The 22,069-nt window shown below is 43.8% G+C and overlaps 1 protein-coding gene across 2 annotated transcripts in view; it reads left to right on the top strand.

The window, feature by feature from the left end:
• LOC134338513 (solute carrier family 2, facilitated glucose transporter member 11-like) overlaps nucleotides 1–15,701 on the top strand; it is a 41,695-nt gene extending 25,994 nt beyond the window's left edge. The window contains exons 6-12 of one of the 2 annotated variants that reach the window (XM_063034389.1): nucleotides 92–240; nucleotides 3,001–3,188; nucleotides 5,686–5,796; nucleotides 8,101–8,202; nucleotides 9,589–9,664; nucleotides 10,462–10,589; nucleotides 15,246–15,701. In XM_063034389.1, coding sequence (XP_062890459.1) covers nucleotides 92–240; nucleotides 3,001–3,188; nucleotides 5,686–5,796; nucleotides 8,101–8,202; nucleotides 9,589–9,664; nucleotides 10,462–10,589; nucleotides 15,246–15,419 — 928 coding nt within the window. In that variant the 3' untranslated portion in view covers nucleotides 15,420–15,701. The remainder of the gene's footprint in view (nucleotides 1–91; nucleotides 241–3,000; nucleotides 3,189–5,685; nucleotides 5,797–8,100; nucleotides 8,203–9,588; nucleotides 9,665–10,461; nucleotides 10,590–15,245) is intronic. The other variant, XR_010016237.1, reaches the window with a different exon arrangement.
• The last annotated feature ends 6,368 nt before the right edge of the window (nucleotides 15,702–22,069 follow it).

The raw sequence follows: 22,069 nt of genomic DNA, 5'->3' as shown, positions 1-22,069 counted from the left end.
GAGGAACAGCGTTCCACTGTTGTTCCATCGCAGCACCCACACAATGCACAAGGTGAACACAAGTGAATCTGTGTTGTGATATGACTTGCAGAGAGATTTTGGGCTCAGATGAGTGGTGGCCTCTGTTGCTGGCGTCCTGCGCTGTGCCAGCCCTGATCCAGCTGGCCATGCTTCCATGGTGCCCGGAGAGTCCCAGGTACCTGCTCATCGACAGGAAAGATGAGAACTCCTGCGTGAAGGGTAAGTGGTGCTGAGGGAAGCAAGCAATTCTTTTTGTTGACTGTGGGAAAGCAAGAAAGAAAATAGATCATCAGGACTCAGAGACAGTTGATGCTCTCAAGTGAACGGAAACCACTCTCACTTCCTCTGTTCCATCAATGGGTTCCCCATTCGCATTCCATTCCTCCATCTGTCCTCACTACCTTCTCCTCTTTCCTTCACCCTCCCCTCCTATCCCCTCTCTCTCCAGCCACCCTCTTCTCCTTCCGCTGTCCTCACCCCCTCCTCTAGGTGCTGAGGACACACACTGTCACGATTCTGGGGATTCACCATTTCCAATTCCTGGCCTTGGATGTACCTCGGCTGGAGGGAGTGGAGTTCCTTTTGTTTTTGCCGCACGGAAGAGTTGAGCTGAGCACTCTCAAAGTGAAGTTCGTGCCTTTGTTATATGGAGACTTGGGAATCTTGAGAATTTGTAAATCCTTTTTATTTATTTATTAATTGAAAGACAGCCTGGAATGGTCCCTTCCAGCAACGCCTGATTTAACCCTAGTTTAGTCACAGCACAATTTACAATCAGCAATTAGCCGACCAAGTGCTATGTCTGTGGACTGTGGGAGGAAACCAGGGCAGGCAGAGGAAAGCCACATTGCCCGTGGGGAGAAGGTACAAACTCCTCACAGAGAGCAGTGCTTCGCACTTAGCACAATGACGTGAAATGTGGCTATCTCACCTTGAATGGAGAGCTTCAATAATACGACTTGGACACAGTAACGGCAGTCAAACAACCATCTCCATATCCAGGCACCCAACCGGTCCTGACTCCACTGAACGTTGGCAGAGCATTCTTCACCCTGCCTCGAGGCTGCGTGAACTCAAAGAGCTCGTACTCGGAGAAACGCAGGCATCTTAAGCAATAATCCGCATTGGCCAGAGGGCCAGCGATGTGGATGTGAAGACCGTCCTGAGTCCCTGCCTTCTCCGCACTCAAAAGCCAGAGCACTGGATACCGGAATGTCGTAGATCTATGGGATCGGATGTCTGTGTGAGCAGGGGGCACAAGGGCTAGGCAATCGGTCAGTCAGTCCGGATCGGGAGTAGCATCTCCAACACCATCACACCGAGCACGGGGTCCCCCAGGGCTGTGTGCTCAGTCCACTGCTGTTCACTCTGCTGACCCACGACTGTGCTGCAACGCACAGCTCGAACTGCATCATCAAGTTCGCAGATGACACGACCATGGTGGGTTTCATCAGCAAGAACGATGAGTCAGCATACAGAGAGGAGGTGCAGTGGCTAATGGACTGGTGCAGAGCCAACAACCTGTCTCTGAATGTGAACAGAAGAAAAGAGATGGTTGTTGACTTCAGGAGGAAGCGGAACGACTACTCTCCGCTGAACATCGACGACTCCTCCGTAGAGATCGTTAAGAGCACCAAATTTCTTGGTGTTCACCTGGCGGAGAATCTCATCTGGTCCCTCAACACCAGCTCCATAGCAGGGAAAGCCCAGCAGCGTCTCTACTTTCTGCGAAGGCTGAGAAAAGTCCATCTCCCACCCCCCATCCTCACCACATTCTACAGAGGTTGTATTGAGAGCATTCTGAGCAGCTGCATCACTGCCTGGTTCGGAAATTGCACTGTCTCGAGTCGCAAGACCCTGCAGCGGATAGTGAGGTCAGCTGAGGAGATCATCGGGGTCTCTCTTCCCGCCATTACAGACATTTACACCACACGCTGCATCCGCAAAGCAAACAGCATTATGAAGGACCCCACGCACCCCTCATACAAACTCTTCTCCCTCCTGCCATCTGGCAAAAGGCACCGAAGTAGTCGGGCTCTCACGACCAGACTATGTAACAGTTTCTACCCCCAAGCCATCAGATTCCTCAATACCCAGAGCCTGGACTGACACCAACCTACTGCCCTCTGCTGTGTCTATTGTCTTGTTTATTATTTATTGTAATGCCTGCACTGTTTTGTGCACTTTACGCAGTCCTGGGTAGGTCTGTAGTCTAGTGTAATTTTTGTGTTGCTTTACATAGTTCAGTGTAGTTTTTGTATTGTTCATGTAGCACCATGGTCCTGAAAAACGTTGTCTCATTTTTAATGTGTACTGTGCCAGCAGTTATGGTCGAAATGACAATAAAAAGTGACTTGACTTGAATCAGTGCGCCCAGAGTTCAGGTCCCATCATTGGCTTGTCCAGGGGTCAATACTAATGATTGAGCCCGTTGGTCAATTGGAAGTTCAGAATTCAATGCCTGATGGCTCGAGGCCTCCGCCAGAGTGGGACTGTCCATGTGGGTGGGTGTGTGGGAGGTAGGAAAGGGGCTTGTTTTGCTGTTGTTTTGTTGCTCGTTGTGTTCTGTCGAACATTGTGGACATGCTAAGTTGGCGCTGGAATGTGTGGCCACACTTAGGGTTGCATCCAGCTCATCCCTAGGTCTGTCTGTTGTTAATGCAAATGACACATTTCACTGTAAAAGTGATAAATAGATCTGAATCTGAATCAGATATCCATAAATCTGACTTTACCCTCTCAATACTCCAGTGCGAGTCCCCCGTCCCCCACGCCACACAATCCCGATAGCCCGGTTTGCTCTGGGTGCTTATTGTTCATTTTCACAGGGGTTTTCAAGGGGGTCACCTCCTGATGAACTCACTTCAGACAGCAGATGCTTTTTTGTCACCAAGATCTTTGTATTGTTGGAGATTTAGATGGTCAAAAAGGAGGAGCTGAATCATTATCGATCTAGCATCACCCTTTCTGTTTACGCAGCTCTGAGAAGGCTGCACGGCAATATCGACATCACGGCAGAAATGGACGAAATGCTGGAGGAGCAGGCTGTGCTTGAAGGTCAAAGGGCAAAGAGAATCTGGGAGCTGTTCCAGGACAAAGCCGTCCGGTGGCAGATGATCATAACCTTTCTGCTGGGCAGTGCCTTCCAGTTATGTGGCAATGATGCTGTAAGTAGCATTGAGATCCAGGGGAAACTCAGCTCTTAAAAGCCAGTCACTGCAGTCAGAGCGGATGCCCCATAGCTCTGGCAGTATGAGTACAGCCCTCACCTCAGCCGCTGTCTGTGTGGGATTTATGCTTTCTTTCTGTTCTGTGCTCCAATTTCCTCCTAAAACCTGAAGAAGTGCTGGCAACTTAATTTCCTCTAGTTAGGCTAGACTAATGAAAGGGTGCAAATAGCAATTGTGAGAGAGTAAGTGTAGGTGACAAGGAGGAAAGAGTGAGATTGGAGTAACAAATGCTCTGCTGAGGATCTCAAATAGTGATTGTGAGAGAGTAAGTGGAGGTGAGAAGGAGGAAAGAGTGAGATTGGAGTAGCAAATGATCTGCTGAGGAACTCAGTGGATGCAACAGCGCCTGTGGAAGGAAAGGAGCTGTCGATACTTTAGACGAAAGCCCTGCCTCAGGAAACATTGACGATCCCTCCTTGCCGCAGACGCTGCTCGATCCGCAGAGCTCCTCCCGCGGCTTGTTTGCAGCTCCGGGTTCCAGCGCCTGCTGTCTCGTGCCTCTCCGAGGTCAGGAATGAGACTGATGGCATTACTCCGGTGGGATGGACCCTAGGGGCTGGACTGAATCCAAGTCCATAACAGAAGATCAACTCTGTGCACCGGTGTGAATCATCAGTAACGCTCGAGGCAATCTGAGCCTGTGTTACACTATCTATGGGTCTCGGCCCGAAACGTCAACTATCTATTCACTTCCATAGAAGCTACCTGACCCCGTGGGTCACTCCAGCATTTTGCGTGTGGTTTTGGTTGTTGTGGGACTGAAGTACAGCTTTATCAGGGCTAGGTAGCAGAGAACAAATCGTCATGAAAAACTCTATATCCAACTTCCTGAATACATTTAATACGGAAGGGATTAAGGAACTTGGCGAGAAGGTGGGAACAGGGAACGGGGTATCCATGAACCCTTTGGCTTTGTATTTCTGGGGTGGCAGGGTAGTGTAGTGGTTAGCACAACCTCGTACAGTGGCCAGTTGTAAGATCTGGGTTCAATTCCTGCCACTAGCTATGAGGAGTTTGTACGTTCTCCCTGTGACCTCAAGCTTTTCTTAAGATGCTCTGGTTTTCCCTCACTTTCCAAAGACCTACAGGTTAGGGCTAGTGAGCTGTGGGCGTGGTGCTGGGACACTCGTGGGCTGCCCAGCACAATCCTCACTGATTTGATTTGACGGAAATGACGTATTTCACTGTATGTTTCAATGTACACGTGACAAATAAAGCTGACCTCACTTATCTTTAGTTTCTTGTTTGTTAATTCTGATTCCAGGTTTTAGTTCCAGATTAATTTAGGTCAATTGCTTTAGATTTCCCAGCTACAATGGCATTTGAAGACAGATATGAGGTAACTAAGAGCAGGAGTAGGTAACAGACGTCTGCACCCTGTTCCCAATCCACAACAATGCACATGTCCCGCTCAATGTCCCTTCTTCTGTTTCTATGTTAAATGTAGTGTCTTGATGAGTTTGTCTCTGCCGCCTCTGCGGTGGAGAATTGCACAGACCCAGCTGCCTCTGAATTAAGACATTTCTTTTACCTGGCATTCCATCAGGCTGTGCCCCGTCATTCTGCGTTCTCCAGCCTGGAAGACTGGATTTGTGCCTACAGGTCATTCATCTAGGCTGCTGGATTACTGAACCAGGAAGTTAACCATTAAACCTTGTATTTCCAAGCCACATCTCGTTTATTCCTCCTTTCTAGTAGAATGGATTTGTAAAACCTTCAGAATTCCCCACCCAAGAGGGCTGTGGAGGCTTGGACACTTGTTATATTCAAGACAGAGATTAATTGACTTTTATAAGCAAGAGAACAGCCATCATCGTATTGAATGTAAAATTGCAGCCTGGGGTTGGTGGCCGGAGCTGGTAACTGAATGGCTTGACCCTGTATTTCATACTGTTCCCACCAAATGCTTTACTCCATTGCCGAGACGTCTCTTCAACCCCCAGGTTAGTTACTGTGTGTACCTGCACAATGTCTACACTCTCAATGCATCACGGTCAGTCACACTGTCTGGAGCATCCACACAGTCTCAGTTTTATATAAACAACCAGTTATTAGGTGCTGCGGATTCTAGAGTTAAACAATGGAATAACTGACTCCCCATTTCACAGTCACACTTTGAACTTGTTATCTAGTGGCACAATCAGAACACAGCACATTATCGAGAAATGCCAAGGCTGTGAGTTCGTATCTCACTTAGAGCACATGTGGGTTCCCAACCTCGATGAGAATTGGAATGTGTTCGTTCAGTCTGTTAGACATGACTTGTCTGGTTTTTGTTTGTAATGTGATTGTATAATAGCACTATCATGATTGAATTTATAATAAATGCATTTTGTAAAGAAAACTAAATTACATGAATTTACTGCCTGTCCAATGCGTTATTCTGTCTATATTTTGCTGGATTCAGAATCTAATTTCTTTTTTTTTCTGACAGATGTATTACTACGCTGTATATGTGTTCCGTGCTGCAGGAATTCCGGATGAAAAGATCCAGTATGTCACTATTGGAACTGGGTGCTGTGAGTTCACTACCTCGTTGACAAGTGTATGTACTGTTTCACTATGAACCAATTTTTCTCATAATTCTGTTAGGTTATGACAATCTCCATCAAATCTAATTTCCAACTCTCATGTTTTTTGACTTTAATCGCAGGACTGAGCTGCACCAGTGTTGGCTGTTCCACCATCTTTCATCTCGGCTAAGTTTCAGGCAGTGTCCTCTGAATTTAAATCTGTCAGCGATTCCCCCCGTCACTAAAATTATACACAGATTGATTCATGCTGCCTAAAGATAGTGCAGAAGTGAGATCATGCTGGATAACATCAACATTGGGTTGGATAAAAAATATTTTAAAATATACTGGAGACCTGTGCAGATTAAGTGTGATACATCAAAATATCTAATTTGGAGAGCACTAGAGCAATTATGAGTCTGACTTATCCCAGCCTGTACACTGCACTGTGCCTTGAAGGAAGACAATATTTCCTACTAAATGAGACTTAATGGCCTAGAAATTCCTCTAATCATCTCAAACAAATGGCTAATTTCACTCACCTCTTCTTACAAGTCCCATTGCCAAAGGCTTCAAAGGTTTCAAAGGTACATTTACTGTCAGAGAAATGTACACAATATACATCCTGAATTGCCTTTCTTCGCAACCATCTACGAAAAGAGGAACACCCCAAAGAATGAACGAACCCCGAAGCCCCTCCCGCACATAACTGGCAGCAAGCAACGATCCCCCCTCCTCCTACCAGGGAAAAAAAGCATTGGCACCCGCCACGGAGCACTCAAGCGTGAGCAAAGCAACAGTAAAGACACAGACTTGCAGTGAGCTCAAAGACTACGTTGTTCACCCGGTATTCGACATACCACAGGCTCTCACTCTCCCTAATAAGGGAGAAAGAGGTGCCTCCAGACGCATCTTCTAGAATTAACAAGCCTTTAACATCCTCGCTCACCATTTACTTTGTTCTGTCCCTCAAATTTCGGATCAGCGTGCCCATAGAAGGTAGCGGGTAGTGGTCGATGGGATTTACTCTGTGACTCGCAGTGTTCTGTCTCTCTTGCTTTCCTCCTTATAACAGGTATTCCCTTTGTTATCGTCCACCTTCCTCTGCAACAAACCGGTCTGATGTCTCTCTTCCCTTGTTTCAATTTGAACAATTACGAGGCTGCTTCTTTCTCTCCTAAAACCTGCTGAGTATTTTCGACATTTTCTGCTTTTATTTTGGATTTTCAGCGTCAGTACGGTATTCTGTTTCTGAAGAACTTTGCCCTGTTCATGTATTACAAAGCCTAAGATCTCTCATGTTTTATGAACTCCTCTTTCAATATTTCCATTTATCCCATGTATCTTAATCTTCTGGATGAGCATCCATGAGGGACTTCCTCAAACACCTTACTAAGATCCACGAAGAAAATATCCACTCAATATATCCTAACATCTTAGAATCAGAATCAGCTTTATTATCACTGACATATTCCATGAAATTTGTTGTTTTGTGGCAGCAGTATAGTGCAATAGATAAAAAACCATAAGTCATAATATGAAATATTTTAAAAATAAATACTGAAGTACGGGGCACTCCTCTGTTTTTGTGGATGTTTGCGAAGAGAAAGAATTTCAGAAGGTATATTGTATACATTTCTCTGACATTAAATGTACCTATTGAAACCTACTGAAAAAGGGAGCAAAAAGTGAGGCTTGTGTTCGTGGTCTATTCAGAAATCTGATGGCAGGTGGAAAGAAACTGTTCCTGAAACTTTGAGTGTTTTATCTTCAGACTCCTTCCTGACCCTTTTCCCTCATGGTAGCAACGAGAAGAGGACATGTCCTGGATGGTGAGGATCCTGAGGCATCGCTATTGAAGATAGCCTCTATGGTGGGAAGGCTAGTGCCATGATGGCTGAGTTTACAACCCTCTGCAGTTTTTTACCGATCCTGTGCATTGTGGCTTCCAAGCCAAGCGGAGATGTAACCAGTCAGTATGCTCTCCATGGTACATCTGTAGAAACGTCACATATCAGAGGTACATGCACATGAATCCTCAAGGACTGTACTGTTTATTCCATATCACATCTTCGAACTGTGCCTGCCAAAATACTGATGGCTCTTCCTCTCCAATCTCTGGCTGTTGCAACTGGAAACACTAGAAAAACAACTTTTAAAGTGCTTTGTAGTTCCTGTCAATCCTCTGAATTATGAAAACTTTTACAGTAGTTCTGTGCTCTTCAGATCCCCCTCGTGCATTCCTTGCATATTGGTGCCTTGATCTGCACTGTAAGCCTTCGAAGGGTGATCACTTCGAGCAGCATCCAATGACGACATTGATTTTCCTCCTTTAGAATCTGTTCATTGACCGGACTGGGCGCAAGGTGCTGCTTATGGGGGGCTATAGTCTGATGGCTGCTTGTGGAATATTGTTCACCATCTCCTTGACTCTTCAGGTATGTCATAGCCTCTTCCTCACTGGTAAAAGGGACAAGTCATGTTGGATTTCAACTGTTTTCCTGTTAAGTTCCCACTAACTGGAGCACATTTATCTGGTGTGTTCATAAACGTATGAAGGTCACGTTTTAAGAATTCCCAACTATGGATGGGAACCTTTGCTCAATTTTATGCTCTTGGATGATAGGTTAAGATTCCAATTTATCAATGGGCCACATTTCCCTGTGAGGTGTCAGAACAATAGCTATTGGGTTGGGGAATGGGAGGGATAAAATACTCAAAGGAATCTGTCTGACAAAGTGAATGGCCTATTCTTGATCTTTATTTCACTGCCTAATTCACTTCAAGCTGCTGATAAAACTCTCATTAAAGTCTATTGAGTTGTAGGCTCTATTATTACAACATATTCCTGACTGACCTTTATTCTTCTGTTCTCGAAGGTCATTAAAGACCACCATGTTACTCCGACTACGCCACTCATCCATTGCCCTTGTGTTTACTGACATGCACCAGCACCGAGTTAAGCCTTACATACATTCTAAAATTTTCATCCTTACTTTGAAATCCCTACTTGACCTTGAGTTCCCCTCTATCTTTAACCTTCCACAGTCCTGTAAATCTCTTGGAAATCGGGGCTCCTTTAATTCAGCCCCTTAGCTCAGCTCTTGATTTAACTATTCCACCACTGGTATTTACACCAGAAGATGTTGCTTATATCGAACTAGCTCCCCAAATCGTCTGTTTCTTTCTGCCATCCATCAAGATGCTCTTTGACCAAAGATTGCATCACCTGCCTTAATATTTCCTTTGGTCATTTGGAGTCAACTTCTTCTGTTTCATAATGGCCCCGGTGAAGTGTCTTGCTACGTTAAATACATATATGCAAACAGTTATTGCTGTGTGTAAAAGCGGGCATTGACAGACCAAAATATTTATGCACTTGTATAGTGCTGAGCATAGCATAGACTTTTATAATCCACCCTGAGGAACAATCAGATCCAAGGCCAGGACCGTGATTTGTTCTCAGTGGAAGATGTTGTGCTTGAGTTGCTGGATTGAGTTAAGTGAGAAATACAAGAAAAATGCTTCAATGGGAAATGAAAATGAGATATTTTTATATCAGATAGCCAACTTACATTGAAGTTAAAAATCTGCAGCCATGTATGTTTGGACTGGGAGGAATAATGGATCCACTTCCTTAACACTGTGCTGCAACGCAGAGGCCTGGTTTGCATTTTTGACGTGAACTGGCAAGTGAAGCATGACTTCTGAATTGAGAGATGAGCATCATATTGTCAATGAGTACTAATCCTGACAATATGTTGCAATTAGGAAAAGGACTGTGCCTTACCTGTCTAATTGATTCTCCCTCTCTACTGACCCAGGACAAGATCAGTTGGGCACCGTTCCTCAGCATGGCCTGTATCTTTGCATCGATCTTAAGCTTTGGAATTGGCCCAGGTCATTACTGCTATTAAACTTTTTATCTTACACAGAGAAACAAAATCAAAAGAGAACAAGGCAATTACAAAATATCTGATGTAAAAGCTAAAAAAAAAATGCTGGGAATATTCACTGGGTCAGGCAGCGTCTGTGCAGAGAAAGTGACCAAGAAACAGAATTAATGTTTCAACTTGATGATTTTCAACATAACTGTAAATAAGACAAGTTCTAAACATGGGTAAAAATATAGAAGGAAAGGAATTAAGCTATGATAGTGAGGATGGCAAAAGATTAGATGTCTAAAATGGGGTAGAAATAAAATGAATGGTTCAAGAAAGATATAAACAGGAATAGCCAAGTCATCAAGGAACATTGTTGAACTCTGTGTTAGCTGGAGGGATGAGAAGAGCCTAAGAAAAGTGAAACAGGTGCTTTGAACTTCCCAGAAACAGGAGGGGCATGGAGCAATTGGAATTTAGACGTGTGTGGGGAAATGGGTTTTGCAGTTGTGTAGCCCCAAGTGGATTTGCTTACCTTCACGAGACTCCCATATTCCAGTGGGACCCAGGGGGTAGAGACATCCTCTCGTTGCATCTGCCACTCCAACCCACTTTACTTCAGAACTAGAATGCTCTCCCTACCCGACCTGATGCAGTTCCACGTCCAATATACATACAGAACATTCAGTTGTAAAAACTCAGTCTGCAAGGTGCACTCTTCCCCGTTGACTATCCACCAAGAATGTTTCACTATATTTCAATATCATGTATTTTAGTTCCACTCAACTTGTAAATTCTTTCTTTTCTATGTCTTAGCTGGTGTGTCTGCAGTCATCCCGATGGAAATCTTCGACCAGACTGCACGGCCAGCCGCCTACATGACCATTGGCTCCCTGTTCTGGATAACCCTCATTATAGTTGGTCTGACTTTTCCATTTCTTGTTGTAAGTGTCCTGAATGCAATTGAATTTTGTGGTACAAACTATAAAGATTTTGCTAAATATTCTAGGTTGCACCACATGTCCTTTTTGGAAGTTTCTTGCATAGAGGAGGGAAAATTTCTTGCATATACCATTAATAATTATTCACTAATTTGGATTTTTTTCTATCTCGTTCTTTACAAGCTGTATTATTGATTCATTCTGTTGGAAGTTTTGCTGAAGTGACATGCTTTAATGATGTCCCACCCTGCCTTAGTTCTGTTCTTACTACCCATAGGCACAGACCAAATCTGTACCTTCCAGTTGCCCACACCCACACTGGAGGATTGAAGACTCACCCAGTCACCATTCCATTGAAGAGTCACCCAGTCACAATTCCATTGAAGATTTACCCAGTCATTATTCCATTGAAGACTCACCCTGTTGCAATTCCATTGAAGATTCACCCAGTCGCCATTCCATTGAAGATTCACCCAGTCGCTATTCCATTGAAGATTCACCCAGTCGTTATTCCATTGAAGATTCACCCAGTCACTCTTCCATTGAAGATTCACCCTGTCACTATTCCATTGAAGATTCACCCAGTCGCGATTCCATTGAAGATTCACCCAGTCGTTATTCCATTGAAGATTCACCCAGTCACTCTTCCATTGAAGATTCACCCAGTTGCCATTCCATTGAAGATTCACCCAGTCGTTATTCCATTGAAAATTCACCCAGTCACTATTCCATTGAAGATTCACCAAGTTGCCATTCCATTGAAGATTCACTCAGCCACCATTCTATTGTGATGAAATGAAACAGATAAAAAACAAAGGATGGATTCAATCACCAGTTTTTTGAATTGTTTGTGGATGAATTTGTACCCATTCTTGGAACTAACCATAAACACACCAATGTCTGAAATGAAAGCAGAAAACCCTTCTTTAGTTATAGTTCAAAACATTGCAAAGTCTAGAAATTGCACTGAAAATGCTGGAATTCCTCAGGTCAGCCAGCATTTGTGGAGGGAGTAGAAGTTAGCATCTCAGGTGGTTTGATCAGAAATCAAGTAGACCCCAAACAATACTGCAGAGGAGGTGAGGAGGTGAGGAGATGAGGAGATGAGGCAGGAAAGGGAAAATCTGAGGGAGGTTGGAGATCAGGCAAGAATAAATGCACAAGCTTTACAGTACTGGCTGAGACGGGCTCTTGGAGCTGGAGCAGCCGCTGACATTCCTGTAGATAAAGATCGAAAACATCGAAACATACAGTGAAACTCATCATTTCTGTCAAATCAAATCAGCAAGGATTGTGCTAGGCAGCCCACAAGTTTGTCTGTGCTTTCAGAATGGTAGAAGTCAGTGAACGCATGTTCAAATGGCATTGCCATCGGCAAGACCACTACCTAGATGCACTGCTCTGTGCACCACACTTCCATCTGCCAACAGCTTCTGTCAATCAGGATGTATCTGAATTTTCCATGCATTATTTCTCCTTCAAGCAGCACTGCCAATGACATAGCCACTGCATTGCAGCAGACAGGAAGACTCCACAATGGGTAGTCAAAATGCCCAACACACCACTGGCACTGGCCTACCCACCATCAACGACACGGATACAGAAAGGTGCCAGGAAAAGGCCAGTCACTTCACGAGGGATCTCACCCACTCCTATCAGGGAGGAGGCTATGTAGCATCCGTTCCAGGACCACCAGACTCAAAAGCAGTTACTCTCCCCAAGCAGTAAAGCTGAACACAACCTCCGTCCACTAACCTACCCCTCCACACCCCCCACCACAAGTATTTCATTCTCTTTTACACCTGTGCATTGGAAATGACATTAGACAATCTTGAATCCACATATAGCAGCTTGCTTAGCTACTAACTATTCTACCATGACCTGTGCACGACACACAAAACAATCACTAGGTTCCCTCTTTCTTGCAGAGGGTCACACACAATCATTCATGGTCATTAAATCCATTGACATAGTACATTATATCTTCCACAAATACTATCAATCTCTCATTGTAATTACAAATTGTTACTTTACATTAGAGTTACATCATTTCAGTTGTTTGGCTGTGTACAAATGTTTCTCAGCAAGTCAGTCTGGGCTGAGTATACTTTTCTGAGTGGCTGCCCTTTCCAATAAGGTGCCATTGCTCACAGCTCCAGCTCCTCAACCCAACCACCCTCTGCTGTAAGCACTTAATCAGTTCCTGACTGGCTGTGAAGTGCTAACTGACTGACTGCCTTCCTGTGGTTCTTTGTTGTATCTTGACGACTGCTTCTCGGCTCTTAGATCCTGTGAACAGCTTTCTCTTCTGCCAGTCCTTGGAACCAGGTTGATTAGTTCAATGTAACCTTATGGGTCATAAATTTCCATCAGTGATCAGGAGTCACAGTTTTCTGATTCAACAGAGAAAAAAAACAATTTAAGTTTCTTTATTAATTTTACAAATTTAACTTGGAAAGTTTAATTTCTCCATTTAGATATTTGTACAGATGTAAGTCCACACCTTGCTGCTTTTTTCTTTCAGTTGGCCAAAACTATCTCTTGACTAAATGACTGTTCAACACCAAGAGAATATAAAGAATATAGAGCATAGAACAATTGAACACTACAACACTGTACAGGCCTCTTGGCTCAAAATGTTGTGCCAAACTTTTAACCAACTCTAACATCAATTTAACTCTTCCCTCCTAAATAGCCTTCCATTTTTATATCATCCATGTGCCTCTCTTAAGGGTTTTTAAAATGCCTCTAATGTACCTTCCTCTACCACCAGCCTTGATATCGTGTCCATGCACTCACCATTCTCTATGTAAAAAAACTTCTCTCTGATGTTCCCCCATACTTTCCTCCAGTCATCTTAAATTTATGCCTTCTTGTATTAGCTATTTTCACTGTGAGAGAAAGTCTGTGGCTATTCACTCAGCCTATGCCTCTTACCTTATATGCCCGATCAAGTCACCTCTCATCCTCCTTCACTCCAAAGAGAAAAACCCCAGCTTGCTCAACCTTTCCTCATAAATATTCTCCTGGTAAATCTCTGCACCCTCTCGAGAGCTTCTGCATCCTTTCTCTAATGGGGCGACCAGAACTGAACACATTATTCCAAATAAAAGATCAGTCTTGGCACAGCGGGCCAAATGGCCTCCCCCTCTACTGTGCCATCTGACAATTTGTCACTCAGTGTCACACTCTTACTCAATAGACAATAGACAATAGGTGCAGGAGTAGGCCATTCGGCCCTTCGAGCCAGCACCACCATTCACTGTGATCATGGCTGATCATCCACAATCAGTACCCTGTTCCTGCCTTCTCCCCATATCCCTTCACTCCGCTATCTTTAAGAGCTCTACCTAACTCTTTCCTGAAAGAATCCAGAGAACTGGGCTCCATTGTCTTCTGAGGCAGAGCATTCCGCAGATCCACAACCCTCTGCGTGAAAAAGTTTTTCCTCAACTCCGTTCTAAATTGTCTACCCCTTATTCTTAAACTGTGGCCTCTGGTTCTGGGCTCCCCCAACATCAGGAACATGTTTCCTGCCTCTAGCCTGTCCAATCCCTTAATAATCTTATATGTTTCAATCAGATCCCCTCTCATCCTTCTAAATTCTAGTGTATACTCCCCTTAGAATCTTTCTTCCTCTTTGGAATGAACTGATCCTGCACCTTTTGTATTATTCCCAGAAATACTTGCCATTGTTGTTCCACTATCATCCCTGCTAGGGTATCTTTCCAGTCAACTTTGGTCAGCTCCTCCCTCATGGCTCCATAGTCCCCTTTAGTCACTAGTTGAAATACAGGAATCTTGCATATTGTAGAGACTTGTCTGGAAGTGGGGCTGGCACACGCAGTCTCCGGCCATGAGCCATAGCAAGGGGAAGGTTAGCTCATGTGGCGGCTTTGCAGTGGGCAGTGTTACACAGAAGTTCTACTGTGGAGGACTTTTGAGACTTTGAAGAAATAGACCACAGATGGATGTGCACAATGCTATAAAGCAGGACTGCAATGTAAACGTGGACAAAGTCCAGGTCCTGTCATACATATGGTTTTGTGCATAATTCGGAGCCACATCTTCCAGCAGCCAGTTCAGTTTCATCACCTGTAGACTATATGGAGTATGTCACAGTTGACATGTCAGCTTCCATCCAACTATAAGCAGAGGTCAACCAACTTGCGAGTGTTGTACTGGAAGCTCTATCAGCTTCTGTTGAGGGTCCAAACAAGAACTTTGAAGTTGCACTTGAAGAATAACTTAAAATAAGAAAAAATAAACCGAGTGCTCCAAGTTCTCAGCACGTCAGGCTGCATCCGTGGAGAGTGAAAAACATAAACGTTTCAAACTGATTATCTTTAGGAGATGTGGAACAAGATTAGATGTATAACACACAAGATGCTAGAGAAACTTAGGAAACGTCTATAGAAAGGGATAAGGAGTCTCGGCCTGAAACGTTGACTCATTATTCCTCTCTATGCTGTAGACGCCGCCTAACCTGCTGAGATCCTCCAGCATTTTGAGTGCATTGCTCCAGATTTCCAGCATTGCAGAATCTCTTGTGTTTAAGGTTAGTTGAAAGTATGGACATTGCAAGACAAACATGTAATGGCTAATGCATTTAAGCAGTATACTACCAAAGGGCACTGACTCTGTCTTTCTGTCTTTCAGGAAGCTCTGGGCAGTTTCTGCTATATGCCATTTCTCTCATTCAGCTTACTTGCGGCTATTTTCATTGGATGTTTCCTGCCAGAAACAAAAGGGAAAACCTTTTTGGAAATTTCTCAGATATTTCACAGGCGCAACTTTAAGACTCAACTGGAAGAATCGTCAGCAAGTTCCTGAAAGCCAAGAGAGAAAGATAATGTCATGAGCACCAAACAGATAACTGTATTAATAGTATCATTGTGTGACATCCTTTGTCAACTGGCCTCTCCTTTCTCTTTAGTGTCTGCTTTTCTTCACTTGCATGGGAGAAAAGAAATGAATATTGAAATATTTTGCATTTTTTCCATGTTGATGTTAGGAAGCTGATGCTTCAGGACTGGTTGAGGAGGACATTAATTATGCAAAATGATTTTAAAAATGTAACCATTTAGTTCAATAATAATAAAAAAAATTCTCCACTTTGAAAACGGATTCTGGTATCTTGAGGAACTGGCTCAGAACAGGGGACGATGAAGATGAAAGGCCACCAGTGATCTATGATCCTCCAGGAGCTAAGGACCCAAGAACTTCAGACACAGTCGGCGTTGTTAATGATCTGAGCTTCAGTCTGGAGGGCAGATTAGGAAATCCCAATAAAACAACAATGGTGATCTCTTGTGACCTGAAATGGATGTTCACTGTGCACACGGTTCTGTGAGTGACTTAGCTGTACAGTGGGCAAGCAGGGGCACAGGTGCCAGGGTCAGGGGATGTCTCAGACTGGGTCCACAGTGTTCTAAAAGGGGAGGGAAAACAGCCAGAAGTCATGGTACATATTGGTACACATAACACAGGTCGGAAAAGGGATGAGGATCTAAAAGGAGAATACAGGGAGCTAGGTAGAAAGCCGAAAAGCAGCAGCTCAAGGGATAGTAATCTCTGGTTTGTGGCCTGTGGCATGTGCCAGTGAGGGTAAGAATAGGATCATCTGGCAAATGAATGTGTGGCTGAGGAATTGGTGCAGGGGGTAGGGTTTCAGATTTCTGGAACATTGGGATCTCATCTGGGGAAGGTATGACCTGTATTAAAGGATGAGGTGCACTTGAAATTGAGAAGAACCAGTATCCTTGTGGATAGATTTGCTGAGTTGTTGCGGAGGGTTTAAACTAATTTGGCAGAAGGATGTGAACTGGAGTGATAGGGCAGAGGATGGGACAGTCGGTATACCAGTAGGTGCAGTGTGTAGTGAGACCATAAAGAAGGACAGGCAGATGATAGGACAAAATTGCAGTCAGTGGGAAGGGTTAAAGAGTGCCTTTAAGCCAAATAGTAGGTTCACCAGTTCAACAGTTGGAAAAATGAGAATAAAATAAAAGGGAAGGAGAGTGCAGGAGAGGTTACAAAAGTCTCCAGAATAAATTTAAAAAAACAAAAAGTTTAGAAAGGAATAAAAATGTAACTTTCTACACAGGGGGGCAAGATTGAAAAGGATGATGAATACAGGACTGAAGATGGTATATTTGAATGCACACAGTACACAGGATAAGGTCGATGATCTCGTAGTGCAAGTTAGAAATTGGCAGCAATGACATTGTGAGCATCACTGAGTTGTTGCTGAAAGATCAGGGTTGTCTGCTCAGCATCCGAGGATACACAGTGTATCATAAGGATAGACAGGTAGGCAGAGGGGGCGGGGTGGTCCTGTTGCTAAAAAATTAAATTAAATCCATAAGAGGAGGAGACATGTAAAAAGGGCAAAGTCATGATAGCCATGGGGAATTTCAATATGCAGGTAGATTGTGAAAATCAGGTTGGTGCTGGATAGGGAATTTGCTGAAAGCCTGCGAGATTGCAGTTGAGCCCACGAGGTTAAAGGTAATCCTGGATTCGGTGTTGTGTAATGAATCAGATTTCATTAGGGAGGTTAAGGTAAAGGAACCCTTAGGAGTTAATGATTATAATGTGATTGAATTCACCCTGCACTTTGAGAAGGAGATGCTAAAATCAGACGTATCACTACTAGAGTGGACTGAAGGGAACTACAGAGACATTAGCAAAGAGCTGGACAAAATGGATTGGAAGGGGACATTGGGAGAGATGATAGCGGAGCAGCAACAGATGGAGTTTCTGGGAACAATCCAGAAGTTGCAGGGTAGATACATCCCAAAGAAGAAGGAGTATTCTAGGGAAGATGAGGCAACCGTCGGTGACAAGGGGAGTGAAAGACAGCATAGAAGCAAAAGAGAGGGCATATAATAGAGCAAAAATTAAAGGGAAACTAAAGGATTGGATGCTTTTAAAAACAAGCAAATGGCAACTAGAAAGTACTAAGGAAAGAAAAGATGAAATATGAAGGTAAGCTTGCCAATAATATAAAAGAGAATACCAACATTTTTTTTTCAGATATTAAAGAGTAAAAGATAGACAAGAGTGGATATCGGACCTCTGTAAAATGATGCTGAGGAGGTCGTAATGGAGGATAAAAAAATGACAGATGAGCTCGATGAGTATTTTGTCTCAGTCTTCACCGTGGAAGATACCAGCAGTATGCCAGAAATTTGAGAGCCAGGGAGCAGAAGTATGTGAAGTTGCCAAGACTAGGCAGAAGGTTCTTGGGAAACTGAAAGGTCTGATGGTAGATAAGTCACCTAAACCAGATGGACTATACCCCAGGGTTCTGAAAGAGGTAGCTGAAGAGATTCTGGAGGCACTAGTAGCAATCCTTTAAGAATTACTGGATTCTGGAAAAGAAAGGAAATTATAGGCCATAAGCACAAGAGATTCTGCAAATGCTGGAAATCCAGAGCAGCACACAAAATGGTGGAGGAACTCAAAAGGTCAGGCGGCATCTATGAAGATGAATAAACAGTCGATGTTTCAGGCCGAGATCTTTCATCAGGTCTGGGACCACTTACCTTCCTGTGGCATGTCGGTGATGGATGATGGAATTGATGGCTTTGTGGCCTAACGTGGATGATATGAAGATAGTTTGAGGGGCAGATAGTGTTGAGGAAGCAGGGAGTCTGCAAAAGGGTTTAGACAGATTCCGAGTTTGGACAAAGAAGTGGCAGATGGAATACAGTGTTGGGAAGTGTATGCTCGTACACTCTGGTAGAAGGAATAAAGGCATAGACTATTTTCTGAACAGGGAGCAGATTCAGAAATCAGAGGCTGAAATGGACAGAGGATCCTCATGCAAGGTTCCCTGAGGGTTAACTTGCAGACTGAGTCGGTGATGAGGAAAGCAAATGCGATGTTAGCATTCATTTCAAGTGGACTAGAATATAAAATAAAGGACGTAATGCTGAGACTTTATAAGGCATTGGTCATACCACATTCGGAGTATTGTGAGTAGTTTTGGGCTCCTTATCTAAGAAAGCATGTGCTGACACTGGAGAGGGTCCAGAGGAAGTTCAGTAGAACGATCCTGCGAATAAAGGGGTTACATATGAGGAGTGTTTGATGGCTCTGGGCCTGTACTCACTGGAGTTTAGAAGAATGAAGGGGGATCTCATTGAAGCCTATCAAACACTGAAAGGCCTTGATAGACTGGATGTGGAGAGGATATTTTCTATAGTGGGGGAGTCTAGGACCAGATGGCACGGCCTCAGAATACAAGTCATCCCATTAGAACAGAGATGAGGAGGAATTTCGCTAGCCAGAGCGGGGTGAATCTGTAGAACTCATTGCCACGGATGGCTTTGGAGGCCAAGTCAATGGGTATATTTAAAGTGAAGATTGATATGTTTTTGATCGGTAAGTATAAAAAGGTTATGGGAGAAGGTAGGAGAGGGTTGAGAGAGATAATAAATCAGCCTTGATGGAATGGCGGAGCTGGTTCAAAGGGCCAAAGGGCCTCATTCTGCCCCAATGTCTTATGGGTAGGGAACTATAGTAACTGTAATTGTAAATAGTTTATTATTGTCACATGTACCAACATACAGTGAATAGTCTGACTTTGCTATGGGATCCAGACAGATCATTCTGTATGCGTACCTTTGAGGCAGAACACAAGGAATAAAAATAGATGAACGCTAGAGATTATGCAGAATCAGGAAATCACGCACTGAATGTTGGAGAAATTCAGCAGGTCAGGCAGCACCTATGGAGTGGGAGGAACAGTCAATATTTCAGGAAAGTCTTCTTCATCAGTGCGTAGAAGTCCCAACGAGAGAGAGTGTGATACTGGATCTGCTATTAGGGAAAGAGACAGGGCAGGCGACAGAAGTCTGTGTATGGGAACACTTTACAGCTGGTGATCCGATTGCCACTAGTTTCAAAGTACATATGCAAAAAGGTAAATTTGGTCTGTGGATTGAGATTCTAAGTTGGAGAAAGGCTAATTTTGATGTTATCAGAAAGGATCTGGCAAGTGTGGATTTGGACAGGCTGTTTTCTGGCAAATGTGTACTTGGTAAGTGGGAGGCCTTCAGAAGCAAAATTGCAAGTACGAAGCCTGTACGTGTGTGTATGTCGGAATAGAAAGTAAAGATAACAAGTGTTGGGAACCTTGATTTTTGAGAGATATTGAGGCCCTGGTTAAGAGAAAAAAGGAGGTGCATAGCAGGTTTAGTCAAGTAGGAACAAATGAGGTGCTTATGCAGTATTAGAAATGCAAGAGAACACTTCAGAAAGAAATCAGGAGGGCAAAAAGAAGGCACAGGTTGTTCCAGAGACAAGGTGAAGGAGAATCCTTAGGGAAAAGAGCAAAAGGATTACAAGGGACAAAACTGGTTCTCTGGAAGATCAGAATGGTAATCCATTTGTGGAGCCAAAATAGAAACCATAGAAACTACAGCACAGAAACAGGCCTTTTGGCTGTGCCGAACCATTTTCTGCCTAGTCCCACTGACCTGCACACATGAGCCACTCTCCAATCCTCCGGCACTTCACCCGTAGACAGCGACATTTTAAATATTTCTGCCAGGGCCCCCGCAATTTCAACACTAGTCTCCTTCAAGGTCCGAGGGAACACTCTGTCAGTTCCTGGGGATTTATCCACTTTAATTTTCCTCAAGACAGCAAGCACCTCCTCCTTTTTAATCTGTACACTTTCCATGGTCTCACTACTTGATTCCCTCAATTCCATAGATTTCATGCCAGCTTCCTTAGTAAATACAGACGCAAAAAACCTATTTAAGATCTCCCCCATTTCCTTTGGTTCCGCACAAAGCCGACCACTCTGATCTTCAAGAGGACCAATTTTATCCCTTACAATCCTTTTGCTCTTAATATACTTGTAAAAGCTCTTTGGATTATCCTTCACTTTGACTGCCAAGGCAACCTCATGTCTTCTTTTAGCCCTGCTGATTTCTTTCTTAAGTATTTTCTTGCACTTCTTGTACTCCTCAAGCACCTGATTTACCCCCTGTTTCCTATACATTTCATACAACTCCCTCTTCTTCTTTATCAGAGTTGCAATATCCCTTGAGAACCAAGGTTCCTTATTCCTATTCAATTTGTCTTTAATCCTGACAGGAACATACAAACTCTGCACTCTCAAAATTTCCCCTTTGAAGGCTTCCCACCTACCAATCACATCTTTGCCAGAGAACAACCTGACCCAATCCACGCTTTTTAGATCCTTTCTCATTTCTTCAAATTTGGCCTTCTTCCAGTTCAGAACCTCAACCCTAGGACCAGATCTATCCTTGTCCATGATCAAATTGAAACTAATGGTGTTATGATCACTGGAACCAAAGTGCTCCCCTACACAGACTTCCGTCACTTGCCCTAATCGTTACCTAACAGGAGATCCAATATTGCATCCCCTCTAGTTGGTCCCTCTATATATTGATTTAGAAAACTTTCCTGAACACATTTTACAAACTCTAAACCATCTAGACCCCTAACAGTATGGGAGTCCCAATCAATGTATGGAAAATTAAAATCCCCTACCACCACAACTTTATGTTTCCCGCAGTTGCCTGCTATCTCTCTGCAGATTTGCTCTTCCAAGTCTCGTTGACTATTGGGTGGTCTGTAATACAATCCCACTAATGTGGCCATACCTTTCCTGTTTCTCAGCTCCACCCATAAGGACTCAGTAGACAAGCCCTCTAATCTGTCCTGCCTGAGCACTGCTATAATATTTTTCCTAACAAGCAATGCTACTCCCCCACCTTTCATTCCTCTGCCTCGATCACATCTGAAACATCGGAACCCTGGAATATTAAGCTGCCAGTCCTGCCCCTGCTGTAGCCAAGTTTCACTAATTGCTACAACATCATAATTCCACGTGTCAATCCACGCCCTCAACTCATCCGCCTTCCCCGCAATACTCCTAGCATTGAAATATATACACCTCAGAAGATTTTTACCACCACTCACAACCTTTCTATCAGCGGATTTGCTTAAAGCTTCAACATCATTTATTTTCACCCCAGCCACACTGTCAGCTCTGGGGAGATGGGGGAGATCTTAAATGCAGTCTTGGCATCTGTATTTACCCAGGCGATGGACACTGAGTCTGTAGAAGTGAGGCAAAGTTGCATCAACTTCATGGACCCTGTACAGATTACAGAGGAGGAGGTGTTTGCTGTCCTGAGGCAAATCAGGGTGGATTAATCCCCAGGGTCTGACAAGGTGTTCCCTCGAACCCGTGGAAGGCAAGTGCAGAAATTGCAGGGGCCCGAGCAGAGATGTTTAAATCATTCTTTAAATCAGCGGTACCAGAGGATGGGAGGATAGCCAATGTTGTTCTGCTGTTTAAAAAAAGGCTCTAAGCAGAATCCAGGAAATGATAGACCAGTAAGTCTGACATCAGTTGTGGGAAAGTTATTGGAAGGTATTCTAAGGGACCAGATATGTGAGCATTTGGATAGACATAGACTGATTAAGGATAGTCA

Source organism: Mobula hypostoma, chromosome 27 (assembly GCF_963921235.1).
Source record: "Mobula hypostoma chromosome 27, sMobHyp1.1, whole genome shotgun sequence".
Lineage (NCBI taxonomy): Eukaryota > Metazoa > Chordata > Chondrichthyes > Myliobatiformes > Myliobatidae > Mobula > Mobula hypostoma.
This window is presented reverse-complemented; position numbering and strand designations above follow the sequence as displayed.